This window comes from Xiphophorus maculatus, chromosome 15, assembly GCF_002775205.1.
Source record: "Xiphophorus maculatus strain JP 163 A chromosome 15, X_maculatus-5.0-male, whole genome shotgun sequence".
NCBI lineage: Eukaryota > Metazoa > Chordata > Actinopteri > Cyprinodontiformes > Poeciliidae > Xiphophorus > Xiphophorus maculatus.
The window spans coordinates 5,251,286-5,269,931 of record NC_036457.1 but is presented as its reverse complement, the minus strand read 5'-3'; the positions used below and the strand labels follow the sequence as shown (position 1 = coordinate 5,269,931).

The 18,646-nt window shown below is 48.3% G+C and overlaps 3 protein-coding genes across 3 annotated transcripts; 2 read left to right on the top strand and 1 right to left on the bottom strand.

The window, feature by feature from the left end:
• Positions 1-95: 95 nt before the first annotated feature.
• Positions 96-5,436, bottom strand: nt5e (5'-nucleotidase ecto). Its single transcript, XM_023348230.1, has 10 exons — positions 5,365-5,436; positions 4,328-5,017; positions 3,255-3,477; positions 2,942-3,130; positions 1,672-1,869; positions 1,427-1,581; positions 1,254-1,362; positions 1,009-1,158; positions 671-871; positions 96-597 (listed from the first exon to the last, which is right to left on the bottom strand). Exons 1-10 carry the CDS (start codon positions 5,434-5,436, stop codon positions 440-442), a joined length of 2,145 nt encoding a protein of 714 aa, XP_023203998.1. The 3' UTR covers positions 96-439.
• A 2,873-nt stretch (positions 5,437-8,309) lies between these two features.
• tmem251 (transmembrane protein 251) lies at positions 8,310-9,751 on the top strand. The gene is made up of 2 exons (XM_005805190.2): positions 8,310-8,432; positions 9,333-9,751. Exon 2 carries the CDS (start codon positions 9,341-9,343, stop codon positions 9,695-9,697), a length of 357 nt encoding a protein of 118 aa, XP_005805247.1. The 5' UTR covers positions 8,310-8,432; positions 9,333-9,340; the 3' UTR covers positions 9,698-9,751.
• Positions 9,752-12,348: 2,597 nt separating this feature from the next.
• Positions 12,349-16,078, top strand: ubr7 (ubiquitin protein ligase E3 component n-recognin 7 (putative)). Its single transcript, XM_005805156.3, has 12 exons — positions 12,349-12,428; positions 13,811-13,940; positions 14,007-14,140; positions 14,248-14,308; positions 14,437-14,532; positions 14,612-14,665; positions 14,779-14,884; positions 14,961-15,037; positions 15,109-15,273; positions 15,350-15,515; positions 15,603-15,664; positions 15,854-16,078. Exons 2-12 carry the CDS (start codon positions 13,824-13,826, stop codon positions 15,938-15,940), a joined length of 1,125 nt encoding a protein of 374 aa, XP_005805213.1. The 5' UTR covers positions 12,349-12,428; positions 13,811-13,823; the 3' UTR covers positions 15,941-16,078.
• The last annotated feature ends 2,568 nt before the right edge of the window (positions 16,079-18,646 follow it).

The window sequence follows — 18,646 nt, the reverse complement described above, 5'->3', positions numbered from 1 at the left end:
AAACAGGAGAACATCTGAATGTGGGCGGGGCTTAAGATGGCGCCTGGTAGGACCAACCAACCATCAACATCCAACCAACTGAAGACACCAGCCTGCTCTCTGATTGGTCCATTTAATAGTTAAATTAAAACAAAATTACAGTTGCTTAGTTACAATCGGAACATTTTCTCAGCCAGAAAAATGTAAAGACGCTTCAGATCCGTCCAGAAAAGAAAAGAGGAGGAGGAGGAGGAAGAGGAGCTCCACTTTTCTTCTCCAGCAGCTGCTTTCAGGAACCAATCAGATCATCTGGGCTGCAGCCAATGGCTGCTACAGGAAATGCAGCGTTGGGTTTTTGTGACAGAAATGTTCAGGAGGATAAAACATGTTCAGTTTGACTAACTCTATTAAGACACGAGGATCAAAGTCCTGCTGTGGTTCTGATGGCTCTGCTGGAGGTTCAGCAGCTCAACACGAACAGAACCAGTAAACCCAGTGAGGCCAGGGTGGCCTGCGGGGCGGGGGCCCGGCTGAGGACCGTGATGCGTCCCTCCACGGCCGGATAGAGCCATCCCTTCTTCTTCATGTAGTTGGACAGCACCAAGACGTCCAGATGGCCTGGAGAAACAGAATCGGGTCAGAACCGTGTCAGACCCACAGAACCGTGTCAGAACGGGCGGGTTGGGCTCACCGATGCTGTGCTCCAGAATCCCGTTCTTGATGACGTTGAAGCCGTCTCCGCCCGTCACCAGGTAGGACGGCAGCACCACGGCGTACACCGCCGCGTCCCGGACCGGGTCGTAGCGCGGAACCCGACACTGGGTGCACAGGATGCTGAGGCTGCGGACCCGGCGACCCGCGGGCCGGGACACGTCCAGAACCACACGCAGGCCTGCAGGACACGCAGCAGCCGGGAACCAGTCAGGGAGACTTCTACTTGTGTTACCTGTCCAGTCGGACCCATCTGGACCCAGTTAAACCCGCCTGGCCCAGTGGGACCCATCCGGACCGGTCTTGCCGCAGACCTACCCGAAACCTGCAGGAACTCCCCCGCCTTGCTGCCGTAGCGATGGGCGCCGTGCTCAAAGGCGGCGCGCAGCGTGGATCCCTTCAGCAGTACCCGGTCAAAGGTTCCTGCGAACGGCAGAACCGTCAGCAGGTCCTCCAGCGTCACGGAGCCTGCGGGACAGAACCACAGCTGGTCCTCTGAGCGGTCCAAACGGGTCAGACCTGCTGGGATCGGACCCATAGGGGTCAGAACCGGCCCGGCCTACCGTTGTAGATGCGCTCGTCGATAGAGGAGCGGATGCCGCCGCCGTTCATGATGCAGGCGCTGACGTTGCTCCACCGCTGGCCATCGAAGGACCGGGTGTAGTTGTCCACCTGGGAGACAGAGACATGAGTGCCTGCAGAACTGGAACCAGAAGCGACTCTGGCCCGGACCCACCATGGCGTCGCAGATCAGGTTCCCCAGGTTGCACTCATGGAAGCGGCAGGCAGACTGCGAAGCGTTCAGGAACACCAGCGTCTTCCCCACGACCTGGGCCGTGAAGCTGGTCAGGTTCTGCTTCCAGGCCTCCACCTCGGCCAGAACCGCCGCGTCTGTAACCCATCAGAACCCATCGTTCCCAGTGGGCATGTCTTCCTTCCCACCAGGAAGCTGTGTGGTCAAACAGGAAGTAGCCGTCGTACCTTGTTTGATGCTGTTGTCCAGCAGGATGGGGTTCCCAGTCGACCTCACCACGTTCCCGCCGTCGTCGAAAGTGACCTTGAGGAACCCCAGGTATTTCCCAAAGGCGTAGGCCTGGACCACTGGGACGCGGCGGCCATCGTCCGACACCTCCATGATCGGATAGTCGCCCTCCAGCCTCTCCAGGGACGGAGGCTGACCTGCAGACAGGAGTCGGCGCCGGGGTCAACCAGCGGCCCATTTCAGTTTGGACGGAGCTGAAATGTGTGAAGTTCAATCTGATCAGAAAACCAGATTTTCCCTGAGTGAGCAGAACCGAGTTCTATTGGACCGGGTCGGTTCTGGGTCATGAATGCTCAGACTGTGGAAATGGAAATGAAGTTCCTGGAAGATTAACGAGACGAACAAAGAGGCTTTGTTCTCCGCAGAGACACAGATCTGGGTCCAAACCCGGTTCTGTTCCTCTGGTTCTGGACGCAGATCAAACCGGGTCGAAAATGGAAACATTAATTTGGAGGAACTTAATAACAAATATGGAGCTGACTGTTCTAAGAAAGTTACAATAAACGTCCCAACGTTGCATTCATTCATTCAAAGCACGAATCCAACGTCACTAACTGCTCTGTGGACAAACGTAGCAAAACGTTTCCAGATCTGAGACGTGTTTCTTTTCTGGAACAGTTCGTTCCAGATTTTCTACTTTTTAAATATTCAGTTGGTTTTTCTGTGGAATTTCCAGTTAAAAATATAATAATTGCAACAAAATATGAGACACGTTGGTTTGATAAAGTGTTTTTTCTGCTGGTTCAAAAGGACAAATGCAGAACAAAAGCAACAAAGTCATCAGAGAAAATGGAGTCTCACTTTGTTACACTTTTGTTTTCGTCTCTTTGTTTCAGATTTCATTATTTTTCTGGATTTTTGTTTTTAAACTGGAAATGATTGTTACAGAAAAGAAGTGATCAATAAAACCAGAGAAGAAGAATCAGACATCTCCAGAATCCATTTTGGTTCAGAGAATAACTGCTGGTTCTGCAGAACCTCTGTGGTTCTGGAGGCTCTGGATGTTTTACCTGGACGGATTCTGCAGAATCCAGACTGTTAATAATCCAGAACCATGATCCGCTTTTCTCTCAGAACGAACTGGAGAGAAAACATCTGGTTGACTTTAAACAGCAGGACGTCGCAGGAATCCAGCTCTCTGATTGGCTGCCTGGAGTCCAGCTCTCTGATTAGCTGCCTGGGCCTCAGTGACAGGTGTACGCAGCCTACCTGTGTAAAGGAAGGTGTTGGTGTGTCCGCCGATGACCACGTCGACGCCGCGGACCTTCCTGGCGATTAGGCGGTCGACGGCGATGCCGGAGTGACCCAGAGCGATGATCTTGTTGACCCCCAGCGTCTTCAGCTTGTCCACGATGGGCTGCAGGGTGCTGACCTCTTCCAGGAAGTCCAGGTGAGGTCCTGACAGAGACAGACAGGTGAAACCAGCCCTGGACCACTTCCTGCTCTGACAGACACAAACCGGACCAGAACCTCTGGACAGAACCGGCCCGGTCGCCATGGAGATGGCAGCGGGGCTTCTTACCAGGCTGGGACAGAGCCGGCGTTTCCCGTGACGTGTATCCTACAACACCGACCCGCTGACCTCCGACCTCAAAGATCTTGTAGGGCTGGAAGGCGGCGCCGAAGGTGGAGGCCAGAGTCGAGTCGGGTCGGATGTTGGCGCTGAGGATGGAGCAGTTGATGTCCCGCAGGAACGGCTTCATGAGTCCATCGACGCCGTTATCGAACTCATGGTTCCCAAAAACCTGAGAGAGACGCCAGAGGGACATCAGGGTCTTTAAATATTAATGTCTGATAATAACCAGCACTTTTCTTAAAGTCTCTTTTCATGGTTCTGCTCACACAGGGTCTCACAGGTGGGTCACAAAAAACTCTCTGCTTCTGTCGTTCTATTCTTTACATTTATTGTTGGGAGTATTTTATATTTTATTATCATTTATTTGCTTTACTTTTATTTTATATTATCATCCATTTTATTTACCTTTGCATTTACATTTTAATGATGTGCTTTGAGTGTCTTGAAGTGTTTGCAGAAACTCTGGAAGCGGCCTGCTGAGGCAACACATTCTCACTCCCAACTCGTCATATATTGACGAGTTGGGACGATTTCTGACCATGCGGCAAAAATTACGGTAAGGCATAGGGTAAAACACCTCGCGTCACATATTGACGCAAAAGGGGTACCCTGCGCGTCAATATGCGACGAGGACGGACCGTCCCATGCGTAAATATATGACGAGTAGGGAGTGAGAATGGGCTGGCTGAGGAGTGAAACAGGAAACAGCAGAGAGCAGCACTATGGAACAGGAAACAGCTGGAAACAGCAACCTGGAGGGGAAAACCTCAAGACCTCAGGACAGAAAGCTGAGCAACAAAAAGACAAATAGACTGAATGGCCTAGTCAAAGTCCAGACCTGAATCTACCTCTGTAGATGTTCAGACATAAACTCAGAAGACCTTTAGTCAGAATTTAAATACATGCCACACTTTTCAGATGTTTCACCGTTAGAAAATATGAAAAAGCAGAAATAGCGTCATCTGCAGGTTCTGCTGTCAAAGACCCGATTGGACCGACATACTTTAGCGGGTTCCTACCATGGCGTCGTATCCCAGCCGGTTCATGAAGTGCGCCGCTTCGGCCCCCTTGTACAAAGTGAACCAAACTGTTCCCTGGAACTGGTCCCCGGCGTCCAGCAGAAGAACGTTCGGCTCCTCGCTCCGGATCCGGCGGATCTCCGTGGCTCTCCGCGCCACGCCGCCGTAGCATTTCTCCTCTCTGCCGCACTTGATGGAGTGCACGCTGGTCTCCTCCACGCGCGCGTGCACGTCGTTGGTGTGGAGCAGAACCAGAGTCCAGTCCGCCGCGGACGGAACCGCGGTTCCGAGCAGGAGGATGAGGAGGAGGAGGAAGATGGTGTGCTCCATCTGCGCGCTGCGTAAAACTGAGCCGGAGAAGAAACGGAGCTGTTTACATCCGCTGCTGCTCCTCCTCCTCTTCCTCCTCCTCCTCTTCCTCTTGCCGCGGTCGAACCTCACAGCAACACGAAACATTCTGACCCAAACCCGGACCAACTTCCTGGGAAAGGTTCTGGTCTCGGCCCGGGTTTTTTCAGCATCTGTTAACACATTTCTATGCTGCTGAGAGTCAGATGTTGGGTCAAAGGTCCAAGCCCAGCTGGACCCAACAGAACCAGAACCAGAGAATAAACAGCATCTCACCCAGAAAGTAACTTTATCTGCTTGTTTCCAGGCGTGGAGCAGATCCAGATTCCGCTCCACGTTTTCCTAAACTTTTACTGTTTTCATGCGAATCTGTGCAAAACCAAAAAAACCACCAGACAGAGAGCATGATGGGAAATCCCAGCAGGGAGGAGGATGATGATGATGATGACCACAGAGGCTGAAACTTCCTGCTGTTTGATCTCAGACTGAAGCTTCGTGTCGACACATTAAAGCTTTAAAGACATTTGGGCGGGTCGGCTCTGGTTCCGGTTCTGGAGCCCAGAAACCTTCAGCAGCTGCTGGAAACTCTGAATCAGAGGAGAAGCAGCTTTTGGTTTCAGAGCAAAGGGAATCCTGATCCGCTCCAGGTTTTCCTCTGATGGTTTATTTTAATAAATGCAGCTATTTACCCAGCATGCATCACTGCCCCCCTGCGGTTCCTGTAGACTATCGGCAGCAGGGCTCGCTGTCTGCTCAACCATCCGGGAAGGATTTAAGGTCTGGAGCAGAACTCTGCATCGGTTCTGGTTCTGCTGGGTCGGTTCTGGACAGAAGCAAGCAGGAAGTTAAGGAAAACATCTGGAGAGCAGCTGACAGCTTGGTTGTCATGGTAACACCTCCGACATGTTGGAACTGAACCTCATCAAAACGAGCCTGCATGACTCAGCAGAATCTGCTCTAACGGGTCGGTTCTGGTTTATTGTGCAGGAGAGGCACCACACACACACACCCGCACCCACACCGCCCTGAGCTCGGAGCCTTAAATGGCTGAAGGAGGAATCAGACGTCGTCCCACAGCAAACCGGACCTGGACCTCATGTATGAATCGGCGGACGCACACCAGATGTGCGGCGCCATATTTTACAAGTCGGCATGTAAATATGAATGTTTGCGTAAATATACATAAACTTAAAGTAACGCAGACTTTATCTGTGAACAATATCAAACTACAAAGAGTCAAAAGTCACTAAATCCACTGAATCCTGATGACATTCAGTTATTTATTTATTTTTTACCCCTCCAGGGGGTCTTTTGTGGGCTCTAGTGTCCCTTATATGACAGGGGGCTGACAGGAAAGGAGAGGGGGAAGACATGTGGCAAATGTCGTCGGGTCCGGGAGTCGAACCCGCGACGGCTGCGTCGAGGACTGAAGGCCTCCACATATGGGTCGCACTAACCCCTACGCCACCACGGTACGCCCGACATTCAGTTATTTAGATCCACATTCAGTTATTTAGATCCACATTCAGTTATTTAGATCCACATTCAGTTATTTAGATCCACATTCAGTTATTTAGATCCACATTCAGTTATTTAGATCCACATTCCCACTCAGAGACTCTCTGGGTCTTTAACGCTCTGCTGCTCCAACAGCGTCTGCTCTGAGATCTTTAGGATTTATTTAGAAATTTCTCTTTATTATTTTTGTGCCCTGAAAGCACCTTTTAAATAAAATCTATAATTATTATTGTTATAGATCCTTACCGTTGCCATGGTTACTGCTTCCCGTGGCGGCAGACCTCCTGTATTTCTACTCATTTACATTAAGATGTATTTGTGGAGGCGACAGGCGGAGCAGCAGCTGCTCTGTGTCTAAATTGTGATGAATGAAGGAAAGGTGAGCAGGTCTGAGCGAACGGCTTCATATCCGACTTTTCTTCTGCGCCGCACTTTTCCAAATTTGTCCGTACGCCAAGTTTTAGAGTCAGTCACGATGCCGCAGGAACCAAACCGGATCAGGACCCACAGCTCTGAGGACCTGCAGCAGAACCAGAACCGGAAGCAGGCCTCGTTCCTAACCCTGACCTTTGACCCCACGGTGAACCCCTGTGGGGTCAGGAATCAGATCACACGTTAGCAGCTTCAGAGTCGGCACGGTGCAAAGGTCAGGGGTCAAAGCTGCAACAGTCATAACGGACCAGGTCGCTGGAGGTCACCAGATGACCTTGACCTCAGAGCCTCGCTGCAGGACCAGTGGAGGAGATGATGGTGCCACCTCCACCCAGAACTCTGACGGTTCCACCAAGTTCTGACTCATTGGACCAGGAGACGTTCTAACAGCCGGTCCTGGTCCAGTTCTGGATGAATGAATGCACTGAGCTCTACCTTCTGATTGGATGTTTTCCAGATTTTCAGGCCGAGTTCTGCTGATGATCTGGCCTGAGCCGTGGCTCCCTCCGCCTCCATTGTTCTGTGGTTCTGACCCGGTTGGGTCCAGAAAACAGCTGAAACACAGGGTTCCTTTAAATCCAGGCTGCAAACCCAGAACTGCTTTGATTCATAACATAATAACTGAAACATCGAGAAATTCTGGTCTGGATTAAAACTTTCTTACTTTTCTTTGCTTCTTTCTATTCTGCCAGAGTAATGTCAGCTTTATTTGATTTTATTTTGGTTATCTGTTTGCTTTGCGCTGCCTTGTTCTGGAATGTGCGGCCGCCTCGCCTCGGTTTGTTTTTCATCTGGATGAATTTTGGGTCTTTTTTTATCTAGAGCAGGGGTCTCAAACTCCAGTCCTGGAGGGCCGCAGTCCTGCAACTTCTAGATGAGTCTCTGCTGCACCACACCTGAAAAGAATAATTAGGTAATTAAGGCTCTGGAGAACTGATCTACACAAGGAGGAGGTCATTAAGCCATTTCATTCCAGTGTTTTGTACCTGTGGCACATCTAAAAACTGCAGGACCCTCGAGGCCTGGAGTTTGAGACCCCTGCTCTACAGGAAAGGAAGAAATTATTCTCTTTGGCGCCTCCCAGAGGACAAACACGGAAGTGCCGGGAAGAAAGACTTCATTTCACGGACAGCGAGTCTTTTCTCTAAAAGTCTCGCTTCTCACTGAACTCTTAGATCCGGCCGTAATGATCATTATTGCTGCTTGTAAAGTCAACGCTAGAGAAGTTATTTATAGCCACTAATATTGTTTTAGAATATCTGAAAAACTTCATATATGCTGCTTTTCATTTCAGACACCGAAATAAACATTAAATTTAGAATGAACATTTAAAAAGGCATGGTTATGCGTTTATATAACACACAACTATGTGTTATATAAAGGAGAAAGTAAAAAAAACAAACACCAAGTGCATCGCAAATTTTCTGATTTTAATATTTGACCACCGATTCCATCAGGTTTCACTTTTTTTCTTTCTTCTTCCTTATCATTCATGGCCAAGATGATCATCAACTTTCTGAAGATTGTGATCAAATCCAGGAACAAGTCCACACAGTGCCACACCTAGTTGGTCAGAAACCTCTCCTTTCAGACAAAGCGACTTTTCTTGTGTTGACCAACTTAAGATGATTCAGTAAACATCCGGTTGGTCGCCAGGAGGCGCTCTCCATCACTAGACTCAATGACGTTATGTCAGAGTCACATGATTAAACAGGAAGAAAGGCGATCGGTTCCGGACCGAACCAGCTGCTGATTGAAACCGAGTCCGAACCTGGATTTTACTTTGAAAGAATCAGCGCGAGGGAAGGTAAGAGCTGCTGTAGCGCGAACTGACAGGTGACCAGGCACGTGGCTGCGCGCGACCAGGTGCAGTAAAGAAAGAGCAACATGCAGCTAGAATGAATCCTTCAGTGTTTACCTCTGAGCTCAGTCCGAGTCCAAACCGAGACGGAAATCAGCACCGGCTCCAACACCGGGATCCGGTCCTAAGAACTGTTCGGATACATTTGAACTGAATAAAATCTGAATGGAGTCTGGTGCAGCCAGTGTTAAACACAACTCTGGGCCAGACTCGGTTCATTTTTTACCACAGTTCACTCGAAACGTTCAGTCTGAAAGCGAGCAGTTCACTTCCAGATGTTCGGTCTGAAAGCGAGCAGTTCACTTCCAGATGTTCGGTCTGAAGGCGAACAGTTCACTTCCCGATGTTCGGTCTGAAGGCGAACAGTTCACTTCCAGATGTTCGGTCTGAAGGCGAACAGTTCAGTTCCAGATGTTCGGTCTGAAGGCGAACAGTTCAGTTCCAGATGTTCGGTCTGAAAGCGAACAGTTCACTTCCAGATGTTCGGTCTGAAGGTGAACAGTTCACTTGCAGATGTTCGGTCTGAAGGTGAACAGTTCAGTTCCAGATGTTCGGTCTGAAAGCGAACAGTTCACTTCCAGATGTTCGGTCTGAAGGTGAACAGTTCACTTCCAGATGTCCGGTCTGAAGGCGAACAGTTCAGTTCCAGATGTTCGGTCTGAAAGCGAACAGTTCACTTCCAGATGTCCGGTCTGAAGGCGAACAGTTCACTTGCAGATGTTCGGTCTGAAGGTGAACAGTTCAGTTAGTTGCATTGAGTTTTGGACCTGATTTATTTCCTGTATTGATTAGAATATTGATCAGTTAATCTCAGGTTATTGATCCTAGACGTTTCTTCCTCTGCAGTATGGAGGATGATGAACTTCCGCCAGAGGATGGGCTGGGTGGGCGTGGCTCTCTTCCTGCTGCTCAGCATCATGGCCGCCTACTTGGTGTTTGAGGTGGTCAGTCTGGAGCGCGTGCAGAGCGACGGCTCGTTGGTGCTGCCCCCCGCCGTTTCCGCCCACCTGCCGCCACTTCCTGTGTGGGCGTGGGCCTCCGTCTTCCTGGTGCCGTACCTGCAGCTCTTCCTCTTCCTGTTTTCGTGCACCAGGGCGGATCCCCGCGCCGTCGGCTACTGCGTGCTTCCTGTCTGCATCTTCCTGCTGTGCAGTCGCCGTGGCGCGCCCAAACCAGCCAATCACAGAGCCGGATTGCTCATTCACATGTAGAGACAGATGGACGTGTGATGTCACTTCCTGTTCCAGTAAACAAACGTAGCATCTTCACCGCCCTCAGCACAGACTGTCAGTCCCTGCTGAAAAATCAGAGAGCAGCAATTTCTGTTTGTTTTTTCTGTATTTAATGACGTGACGCACTGGTTACCATGGCAACTTTAATATGACATTAATAAAACAAAACATGACATTTCACAGCAGGAGTTCAGCTGGTTTTGGATCTTTTAGCTTCAGGCTGAAGGTCAGAGTTCAAATCTTCCTCTTCCTCTTCCTCATCACTCTCTTCATCACCTGCGGCAGGTAGAACAGGTGAATCAGAACAGCGCCCCCAGGAGGTTGCCCTGTTTGCTGCTGGAAATATTTAGTAGAGAGCAGCTGAAACAGCAATCCTTAAAAAGGTTTAGAATATTAGATTTATTTTCTATTTTTTTATTCAAAGTGAATTATCAGCGCTGCAGAGGGGCGCTCTGATTGGTTGCTCGTGATTGGTGACGATGTCACATGACTTTCAAGAATTCAAATTCAAACCTGTTTTTTTCCTGTTCTACAAAATGTCTGAAAACATGTTTATAGACACGTTTTTCCATCAAGAAAAAATATATATTCGCCCTAAATGATGAGTTAATTAAAAAATTCATACTTACTAAAATGCACGATTGTCTGAGTTACCAGTTCATGGTGACATTTAGTTTTAGAGATCTAAATGTCTCTATATTTACCTTCTCCATATTTCTTGATTGAATTTGTGGAAGCTCTGACGTTGTTACAGTAAAGTTGAAGCTGTTTTCCTCTGTCGGCCATAATTAGTAAACGAGTAAATTATTTCCTCCAGAACAAAGTGGAGCTCAATGTGAGTAGCGATGAAGCAGAGTTTGAATTTTACCCTCAACTCTGTTCCTGTGTTTAAGAGAGCCGACGACCAAAATTTCTGCCATCTTGGCCCAATTATATGAAATATTTTGATAACAGTTTCCGAGATGCTAATCAGATCGTAGTTATGAAAACAATACATGGTTGCCGTGGTTACACCGACCGAGACACTACATCTCCTCAAAAGTAAAAGTGTAACATCAAAAATCCTCCCAGCTGCGCAGCATCCAGAACCAGAGGAGAAAACTGTCCAAACAACTCGAGTCAGAAAAGAACTGATCAGAAACCGGAACTGCTCTAGCATGCCGCCACCACAGGGGGCGCTATTGTAGTTTAGTTTATTTAACCTGTCAAGGTTTGGACTTGAGAATACGGGAAATGTCTCCGTCCGGTGCTACTGTTAGACTAGGGGGGCAAAATACGATATACTGTATTTACGGGAACGGGGGTAAAAAAACGGGAGACTTGACAGGTATGAACAGGGACAATGAGCAGAACACATTGAGAAAAGATACTTTGCACCAGATTTAACTTACGGTAGTTTCCATCAGTGGCCCTGCACAGGTCAGTTAATAATAGTCTGAATATACAATATATAGATTTTATATATGTACAATCACGGCAAAATCATAAAACACAACAATAAAAACAATACTAAATGCCAGCTTGTAATCACCAATGCTAGCTTTAATTTTTCAATGCTGACACTGCTGGTTTCCTAACAGAGCCGACAGATTAATCATACTTCATATTCTGAGTACTCCATATTTTCATATTTGCAATAGATAATGAATATGGGCTCCATTTGATACATGAAAATATTTTTATTTCATTAGGTGATTAATAAAAGCCAAACGTTATTGCTTAAAAATGTCGTTTGTAAATTTCAAAAAGATTCATCATAAAAAAGTAGTCAGTGATCGTTATCGATCTGAAACAACATGAGGATAAAACCCATCAGTGCCACAAAGGGCCGGATTTCTATTAACTTCTTTAATATAAAATGTCTAACTCACTCTTTAACAACATCATAGCCGTTTTACTGCCAGAGCTGGGAAATAAATTCAGGATCAGTTTTCCCGTTTAATAAAAAAAGGCCGTTAACAGTAGAACAGAAACGGTGACGTGTCGGTAGGAGCCATTTATGCCTCTTAGCAGCTCGGAATCGGTCAGAGGAGCGGATTTGATATCTTATTATAACGAGAACGTTTCTGGTTTTAACGACATACTGCTCCTGAGTTTATTTCCAAGCCATAGCAGCTTCAACATGTGTTAACAGTCTGACCCAGTATGACACGCTAATAGTGCCGCCATGTTGCCCGGGTCAAACTGGACGGCTCACTCTCTCCAACTGTTTGTTTAGGTCACGTGCTTTTCATCTTCTCTACATCGACAGCGCGCTTCTTCACGCGCTCCCGCCGCTACTTCAGCTCTACTTCGCGCGCGGAGCTGTTGCTCAAACGGCCACCGGAAGCTCACCTCGTGCACCGCCTGCGCGCGCTCTCTCGCTGTCAACGAGCTCGGTGAGCATCTGCGCCGCCCTCTGGTTGAGCTCGGAGATCGCGGCGTTCAGGGCGCTCAGGCCGGTACCGGTTCGGACGCTGAAGGTTCGGTTCTGTCCGTCCCAAAACCGCAGCTCCGCGCGTACAAACGCCGCCTCCATGTTGGCGACCTCTGACCTCACCGGAAGCCGCCAAATACGAGCTGCTGGACGTCAACCGGAAGTTGTGATCCGTTAGCAGGAGCTCGTGCTTCAGCATCAAAGGTTCGCTCCGATCGGAGTCATTGATCCCCATCGATCAGCTGATCACACGCAGGGAAGGGTTCGGGTGTGCTTCCGGTCCGGCTCGGTTCAGTAAGTTCCGTCTCTGGTCCGGGTTAATAGCGTTAGCATTAGCAACCTGGAGCTGATCAGGGATCGATAACCAGGGTATCAATAACATGTGACCTGGAGGTAACCGGTCAGAATCTACCTGATCGGCTGTCTGCTGGTTACTATGGTAACCTGCCTACCTGATTATTCCATCCCAGGCCTGCTTTGGTAACCTCTGTTCGTCAATAACTTACCATTTTACCTGGTTACTATGGTAACCGTGGGGCTGCTGACCGTTTAAAATCCAGTTAGATGTTCCAGGTTCTCAATAATATTCCAGGTCCTGGATAATATTCCAGGTTCTAGAATAATATTCCAGGCTCTGGATAATATTCCAGGTCATGGATAACATTCCAGGTTTTAGAATCATATTAAAGGTCCTGGATAATATTCCAGGTTCTGGATAATATTCCAGGTTCTAGAATAATATTCCAGGTTCTCAATTATATTCCAGGTTCTAGATAATATTCCAGGTTCTAGAATAATATTCCAGGTTCTGGATAATATTAAAGGTTCTAGAATAATATTCCAGGTTCTGGATAATATTCCAGGTTCTCAATTATATTCCAGGTTCTATATAATATTCCAGGTTCTAGAATAATATTCCAGGTTCTGGATAATATTCCAGGTTCTAGATAATATTCCAGGTTCTAGAATAATATTCCAGGTTTAGGATAATATTCCAGGTCCTGGATAATATTCCAGGTTCTAGAATAATATTCCAGGTTCTGGATAATATTCCAGGTTCTAGATAATATTCCAGGTTTAGGATAATATTCCAGGTCCTGGATAATATTCCAGGTTTTAGAATAATATTCCAAGTCCTGGATAATATTCCAGGTTCTAGAATAATATTCCAGGTTCTCAATTATATTCCAGGTTCTAGATAATATTCCAGGTTCTAGAATAATATTCCAGGTTTAGGATAATATTCCAGGTCCTGGATAATATTCCAGGTTCTAGATAATATTCCAGGTTTAGGATAATATTCCAGGTCCTGGATAATATTCCAGGTTTTAGAATAATATTCCAAGTCCTGGATAATATTCCAGGTTCTAGAATAATATTCCAGGTTCTCAATTATATTCCAGGTTCTAGATAATATTCCAGGTTCTAGAATAATATTCCAGGTTCTGGATAATATTCCAGGTCCTGGATCCCAGCCCAGTACTTCCAGACTTGTTGGAGATTTTCGGACTTCCACGTCTTTATGCTAATTTGTCTAAATTATTAAAACTTGTAACTCCTGATCCATTTACTGAAACTCCAGCTTCAGCCATTTTATTCCTATAGAACCTTCAGGACATTGTTTCATGGTTGGTCCGGGCCGTGGTTTCCGGCTGACCCGCGGGTTTGCCTTGCAGGAAGCAGGTGAGGATGAGCGAGGAGCAGACGGTGTCTCTGGTGGACGTTCTGGAGGAGGATGAGGAGCTGGAGGAGGAAGCTTCGGCCGTCCTGGCAGGAAGTGATTCCGATCACTGTTCCTATCCTCAGGTAAGTTTCACCTCGAGGATCCAGTTCCGGCCCGGCCTAGCCCAGCTGACACTGCGTCTGTTGCAGGGCTACGTGAAGCGGCAGGCGCTGTACGCCTGCAACACCTGCACGCCACAGGGCGGCGAGGCCGCCGGCGTCTGCCTGGCCTGCTCCTACACCTGCCACGAAGGTCACGACCTCTTTGAGCTCTACACCAAGAGGTACCTCTCACAGATTGGTCTGCTGTTGTCATGTGACTCAGGTCAGTTTCTGAACACCAGTTAGATCATTGGGATCCGTTTCAATTCTTTTTCTGTGGTTTCTGCAGAAATTTCCGCTGCGACTGTGGAAACAGGAAGTTCTCTGAGCTGCAGTGTAAACTACATCCTGTGAGTTCACCTGAGAACACCTGTACTCACATGTCCTGCAGCCATGGCAACGCTGACCCTGGATGGAAGGAAGGATGGCAGATTTCATATCTTTGACTTATATATATATTTTTATGTGTGTGTGTCAGGAGAAGGACGACACCAACAGTCTGAATAAATACAGCCATAACTTCTTCGGCCTCTACTGCACCTGCCGCCGGCCGTACCCCGACCCTGACGACCAGGTGAGACCACCTGGAGCTCACCTGTTCACCAGCTGAGCTATGACTCCATGTCTCACTGTGATTGGCTGCTTGTGTCCAGGTGCAGGATGAGATGATCCAGTGTGTGGTCTGTGAGGACTGGCTGCATGGCAGGGTGAGTCTGAGCAGGTGGAGCCAGGTGTCCTATCCTCCTGTCTCCTCTTGTATCCTCTCCTCACCTGCCTCCTCTCCTCTTCTCCTCTCCTCTCCTCACCTGTCTCCTTGCAGCACCTGGGCTGTGCAGTTCCTGACTGTGTGGAGATGCAGGAGATGATCTGTGAGTCCTGCATGAACCAACATGTTTTTCTCTGGGCCTACGCTGCTCACCTAGCAGGTAAGAGGCGGGGCTTTCTAGCTGCAGGTGGGTGTTGTTCGTGGCGTCTCACCTGTGTGGGACGTTGTGCTGTTAGTGCAGGGTCCGGCGCTGCAGACCAAGGAGGAGAAAGGAGAGCAGTCAGAGGCCGGTGTGCCTAAAAAGGAGGAGAAGGTGAGACGCCTGACTCACCTGGTCTGAGTAGGTTTCCATAGCAACCTTGATGACCAATCAAATGTTTCCAGGGCGACGAGGTCGTCGAGCCCAGCTGTAAACGCAGCCGGCAGGAGGCGGAGCCAAGCTGCAGACTGAAGGCGCTGCAGGAAGCGGGTCAGAAGACGGACCAATCGGGAGCCGTGTTCTGGCCCTCAGGGTGGCGCTCCAGGCTCTGCTCCTGCTCCACCTGCCAGGTGTTCATCAGCTGCGCCCTGAAGGTTGACCTGACCCGACACCAGGCGCTAACCCTCCTGTGACGTTCTGACCCAGGTGCAGCTGGCTGGTGCCGGACTGTCCTTCCTGCTGGACGAAGCGGACACCGTCCTCGCCTACGAGAACAAAGGAAAGAGCAACGAGCAGAGACAGCAGGGACACGACCCGCTGATGTCCGCGCTGGACAACCTGAACCGGGTCCAACAGCTCGAGATCATCCACGGTACCTAAAATACACAACCGGTACCACCAGTTAAACTACAGACTCAGAACTACAGTTCCCACAAAGCTGATGGTTTCCATGTTTCAGGCTATAACGACATGAAAACTGAACTGAAGGACTTCCTGCAGACGTTTGCGGCTGAAGGAAAGGTGAGATTTACTGTTCCTAATGAAGAGGGGCGGGGCTATAAACACAAGGGGCGGGGCTATAACTGATGATGCAGAATTGTACCTTTGGGGCGGGTCTGGGTTGTAATGTGGGGGGTCTTTAACTTGGGTCTCAGTGTTTCTGCCTCTTATTCCGCTGACTCATGCTAACTCACAGCTTTCTTGCGGCAGGTCGTGACCTCTGATGACATCCGTCAGTTCTTCGAGCAACAGAGTCGTAAAAGACGTCGAGCGGACTCTGGACCGTTCTTCTCCTGATCGTTCCTGGGAAAAACTCAACTTCTTCTTCAGTTTTATATTTTCTGAATTTGTTCTTTGGGATGTTTTTAAGCTGAGTGTCTCTTAGTTTCATCTTTGTGTTTTCTTACTTGTAAGAATAAAAGTTACGCTGCGCAATAAAGCGTGATGTTGAGCTCATTGTTCAGGGACCCGGTCAGCTGCAGAAACCGGGCCGGGTTCAGGAAGGAACCCAAACTCGGAGGATCCTCCTGCCTGGTTCTGGAGCTGATCAGTGGGTCCAGGTCCAGATCTAAAGGTTTAACTGAAGTCCAAACAATAGTCACAAAACATTGGATTGTTCCTGACTGTGCTGAGAGAACCGAGTTCTGGATCCGGAGTCTGAACAGAACCGGCCGTCCTGCAGCTGCTGGCGTGGTGGTCAGACGGTGACTTCCTATCATCTGTCCATCTGTGACGAAGAGCAGCGCTCCACCTGTGGCTCTGCTCCAACATCAAACACCTGCAGCTCTCCGCCTCATCAGGGTTCTTTGTTCTGCAGGAGATCCAATCAGAGCTGCTGCTCTGGTTCCTGTTATCACCGACCAGAACTGACCCGGGACCCGCCGGCCGGCCAATCGGCTCCCGGCTGGATCCTCCTCCTCCTCCTCTTCCTCCTGCTCTGCCTCCAGCCCTCAGTCTGACTCCAACCGTCCAGCTGCTCACACCGACCAAACGGATCGGCAGTGGCCAATCAGAGCACCAGGTGTGATCAGGTGAGGGTCGTCATGACGATGCTATGCTCTGTCTTGAGGATGCTGGACAAATCTTCAAGTTTGACTCGTGCAAAAGTCCTGAAGGAGACAAAGAGGACGATCTACAGCAAACCTCCTCGACACCGGGTCGGAGCTGCTGTGAGTAACTACTAACTAACTAACTAACCGATCGACTGACTGGTCAATAACTAATAACTCAGAAACTGACTGGAGCTGCTAAAACTGATCAATAATTGATGGCTGATCTGAAGGCTGATCCAGACCTCCGATCAGTCGGTCTGCTTTCTGTTCAGACTAATTTATTTAACCCAGAACCATGAAGAGAAACCAGAACCAGAACATTTCTTCCAGATCCAGGTGTGACAGTGATCTGTCCCAGAGTCGGTCCGGTCCGGTTTATTAATACAGAACATTTCAGCAGCAGGTCGCTTCAACGAGCTTCACATGATGGAATAATTATGAATGGATCAGGCCAACAGCTGGGTTCCCTCTACCAGCTAAACTAACTTCTACTAGATTTAGAGGAACTTGGGGTTTCAGCTGATTTTCAGGTTTCTGGAAGTTTGTTCCAGATTTGTGGTGTATAGAAGCTGAATGCTGTTTCTCCATGTTTGGTAATGGATGAACTGGAACCAGAACCAGCAGGTTGATCCAGCAGCAGCAGATCTTTAATCCGTTCAGTGATTTCTAATCTACCAGCAGGATCTAAAGTCTATCCTCATGATTTGTTCTGTTTTAGTCAGAAGGCCAGCAGCAGCAGCGTCTCGGGTTGATTTTTGATCCATGTTAAATATGTCTAAGGTGGTGAAACTGATGGTTCTCCAGCTGCTCCGTCAGCCGCCACAGCTAGAGGATCCGGCCCAGAGCGCATGTGACCGGCCCAAGCTTTCACTCTGCGTTCTGTTTCTATCGGTGTATCAAACAGAACAGGAACCAGATCTGGGTCGACCATTTTTTATTTGTCTGAGAAACAGCAGTGAGCAGTCTGTATAGTCCGGTCCAAACACCTCCCTCCTGCTAGCCCAGCGCAGCATTTCACCTCAGCATGCATCAAGCTAGGTGGCTACTGCATGAGGTGCGTTCAAGGGCAATAGGAAAAGCTAACTTCTCACATCAAACAGGTAATAAGAAGAAATAACTAATTTACATAATATATTATAAGTAATTTGGTGGAATTCGAAGTTTAATGTAAAGTAATATTAACTTGTTACACGCACACACTATTAATGATTTCATACCTAACATCCAGCAGCATCAGTATCTCTCCATGTTTTAGGTCAGGCATGAAGGTAAACATGCACTAAAAGCCCACTACCGCCACCTTCTGGATGCATAAACTTTATCACGTTTCATGACAGCAATACGCTTCTGTACAAACCCGCAATTCCCTAATAGTGGAGCTAGTTGTTTGCTCGGTGCTTTAGCGTTTTTTGCCAACTCTGAAAATATGTAGCGCACTTAACTGAATAAGTTTAGCTAAGTGCCGAATTATTTGGCTGTTTTGTAAACTTTCAGTTAAATGAAGTTTGACATCTGTGGTATAGTGCTTTAGCATTAGCTTCCACTCAAAACCATATTGGTATTTAGCATTTTAGCATTAGCCTCCTCCAGTCAATACTGTGTTGGTATAGCGCTTTAGAATGTTCCTGACCTTGGTGGTTCTGTTCTGGTTCTGGAGATTCTAAAAATATGTTTGGTTCCGTCTGGTTGACATTTTTTCTGTTCTCTTCCTGACAGCAAAGTTTCTTCGTCATGTCTGTGTTCGCGGCGGCCATGTTGACCCCAGCAGCCTGGATCCTCTACCACCTGCCGGAGTACCGGGAGCGGGCCCAGCAAGTCCCGCGGACCTGACCTTCCTCTTCCTCTTCCTCTTAGCGTGAAACAACTGAATTATTATTAACCTTTGATCTGGAATTAATGTGTCGTGAAACCAGTCAGGCTTTTATTCTGAAAACCCAGCATTTAGTGTGTT

What these genes read in the sequence shown, in the direction of transcription:
- tmem251 (XM_005805190.2), top strand. Translation starts at nt 9,341, where the DNA reads ATGATGAACTTCCGCCAGAGGATGGGCTGGGTGGGCGTGGCTCTCTTC.
- ubr7 (XM_005805156.3), top strand. Translation starts at nt 13,824, where the DNA reads ATGAGCGAGGAGCAGACGGTGTCTCTGGTGGACGTTCTGGAGGAGGAT. An exon ending in TTTGAGCTCTACACCAAGAG is followed by an intron (nt 14,141 to 14,247) that starts GTACCTCTCACA and finishes TGGTTTCTGCAG; the next exon opens with AAATTTCCGCTGCGACTGTG. An exon ending in TGCCTAAAAAGGAGGAGAAG is followed by an intron (nt 15,038 to 15,108) that starts GTGAGACGCCTG and finishes AAATGTTTCCAG; the next exon opens with GGCGACGAGGTCGTCGAGCC.
- nt5e (XM_023348230.1), bottom strand. Translation starts at nt 5,436, where the DNA reads ATGGTTGAGCAGACAGCGAGCCCTGCTGCCGATAGTCTACAGGAACCG. An exon ending in GGGGCAGTGATGCATGCTGG is followed by an intron (nt 5,018 to 5,364) that starts GTAAATAGCTGC and finishes GTAAAAGTTTAG; the next exon opens with GAAAACGTGGAGCGGAATCT. An exon ending in CAACACCTTCCTTTACACAG is followed by an intron (nt 1,870 to 2,941) that starts GTAGGCTGCGTA and finishes TCCTGTCTGCAG; the next exon opens with GTCAGCCTCCGTCCCTGGAG.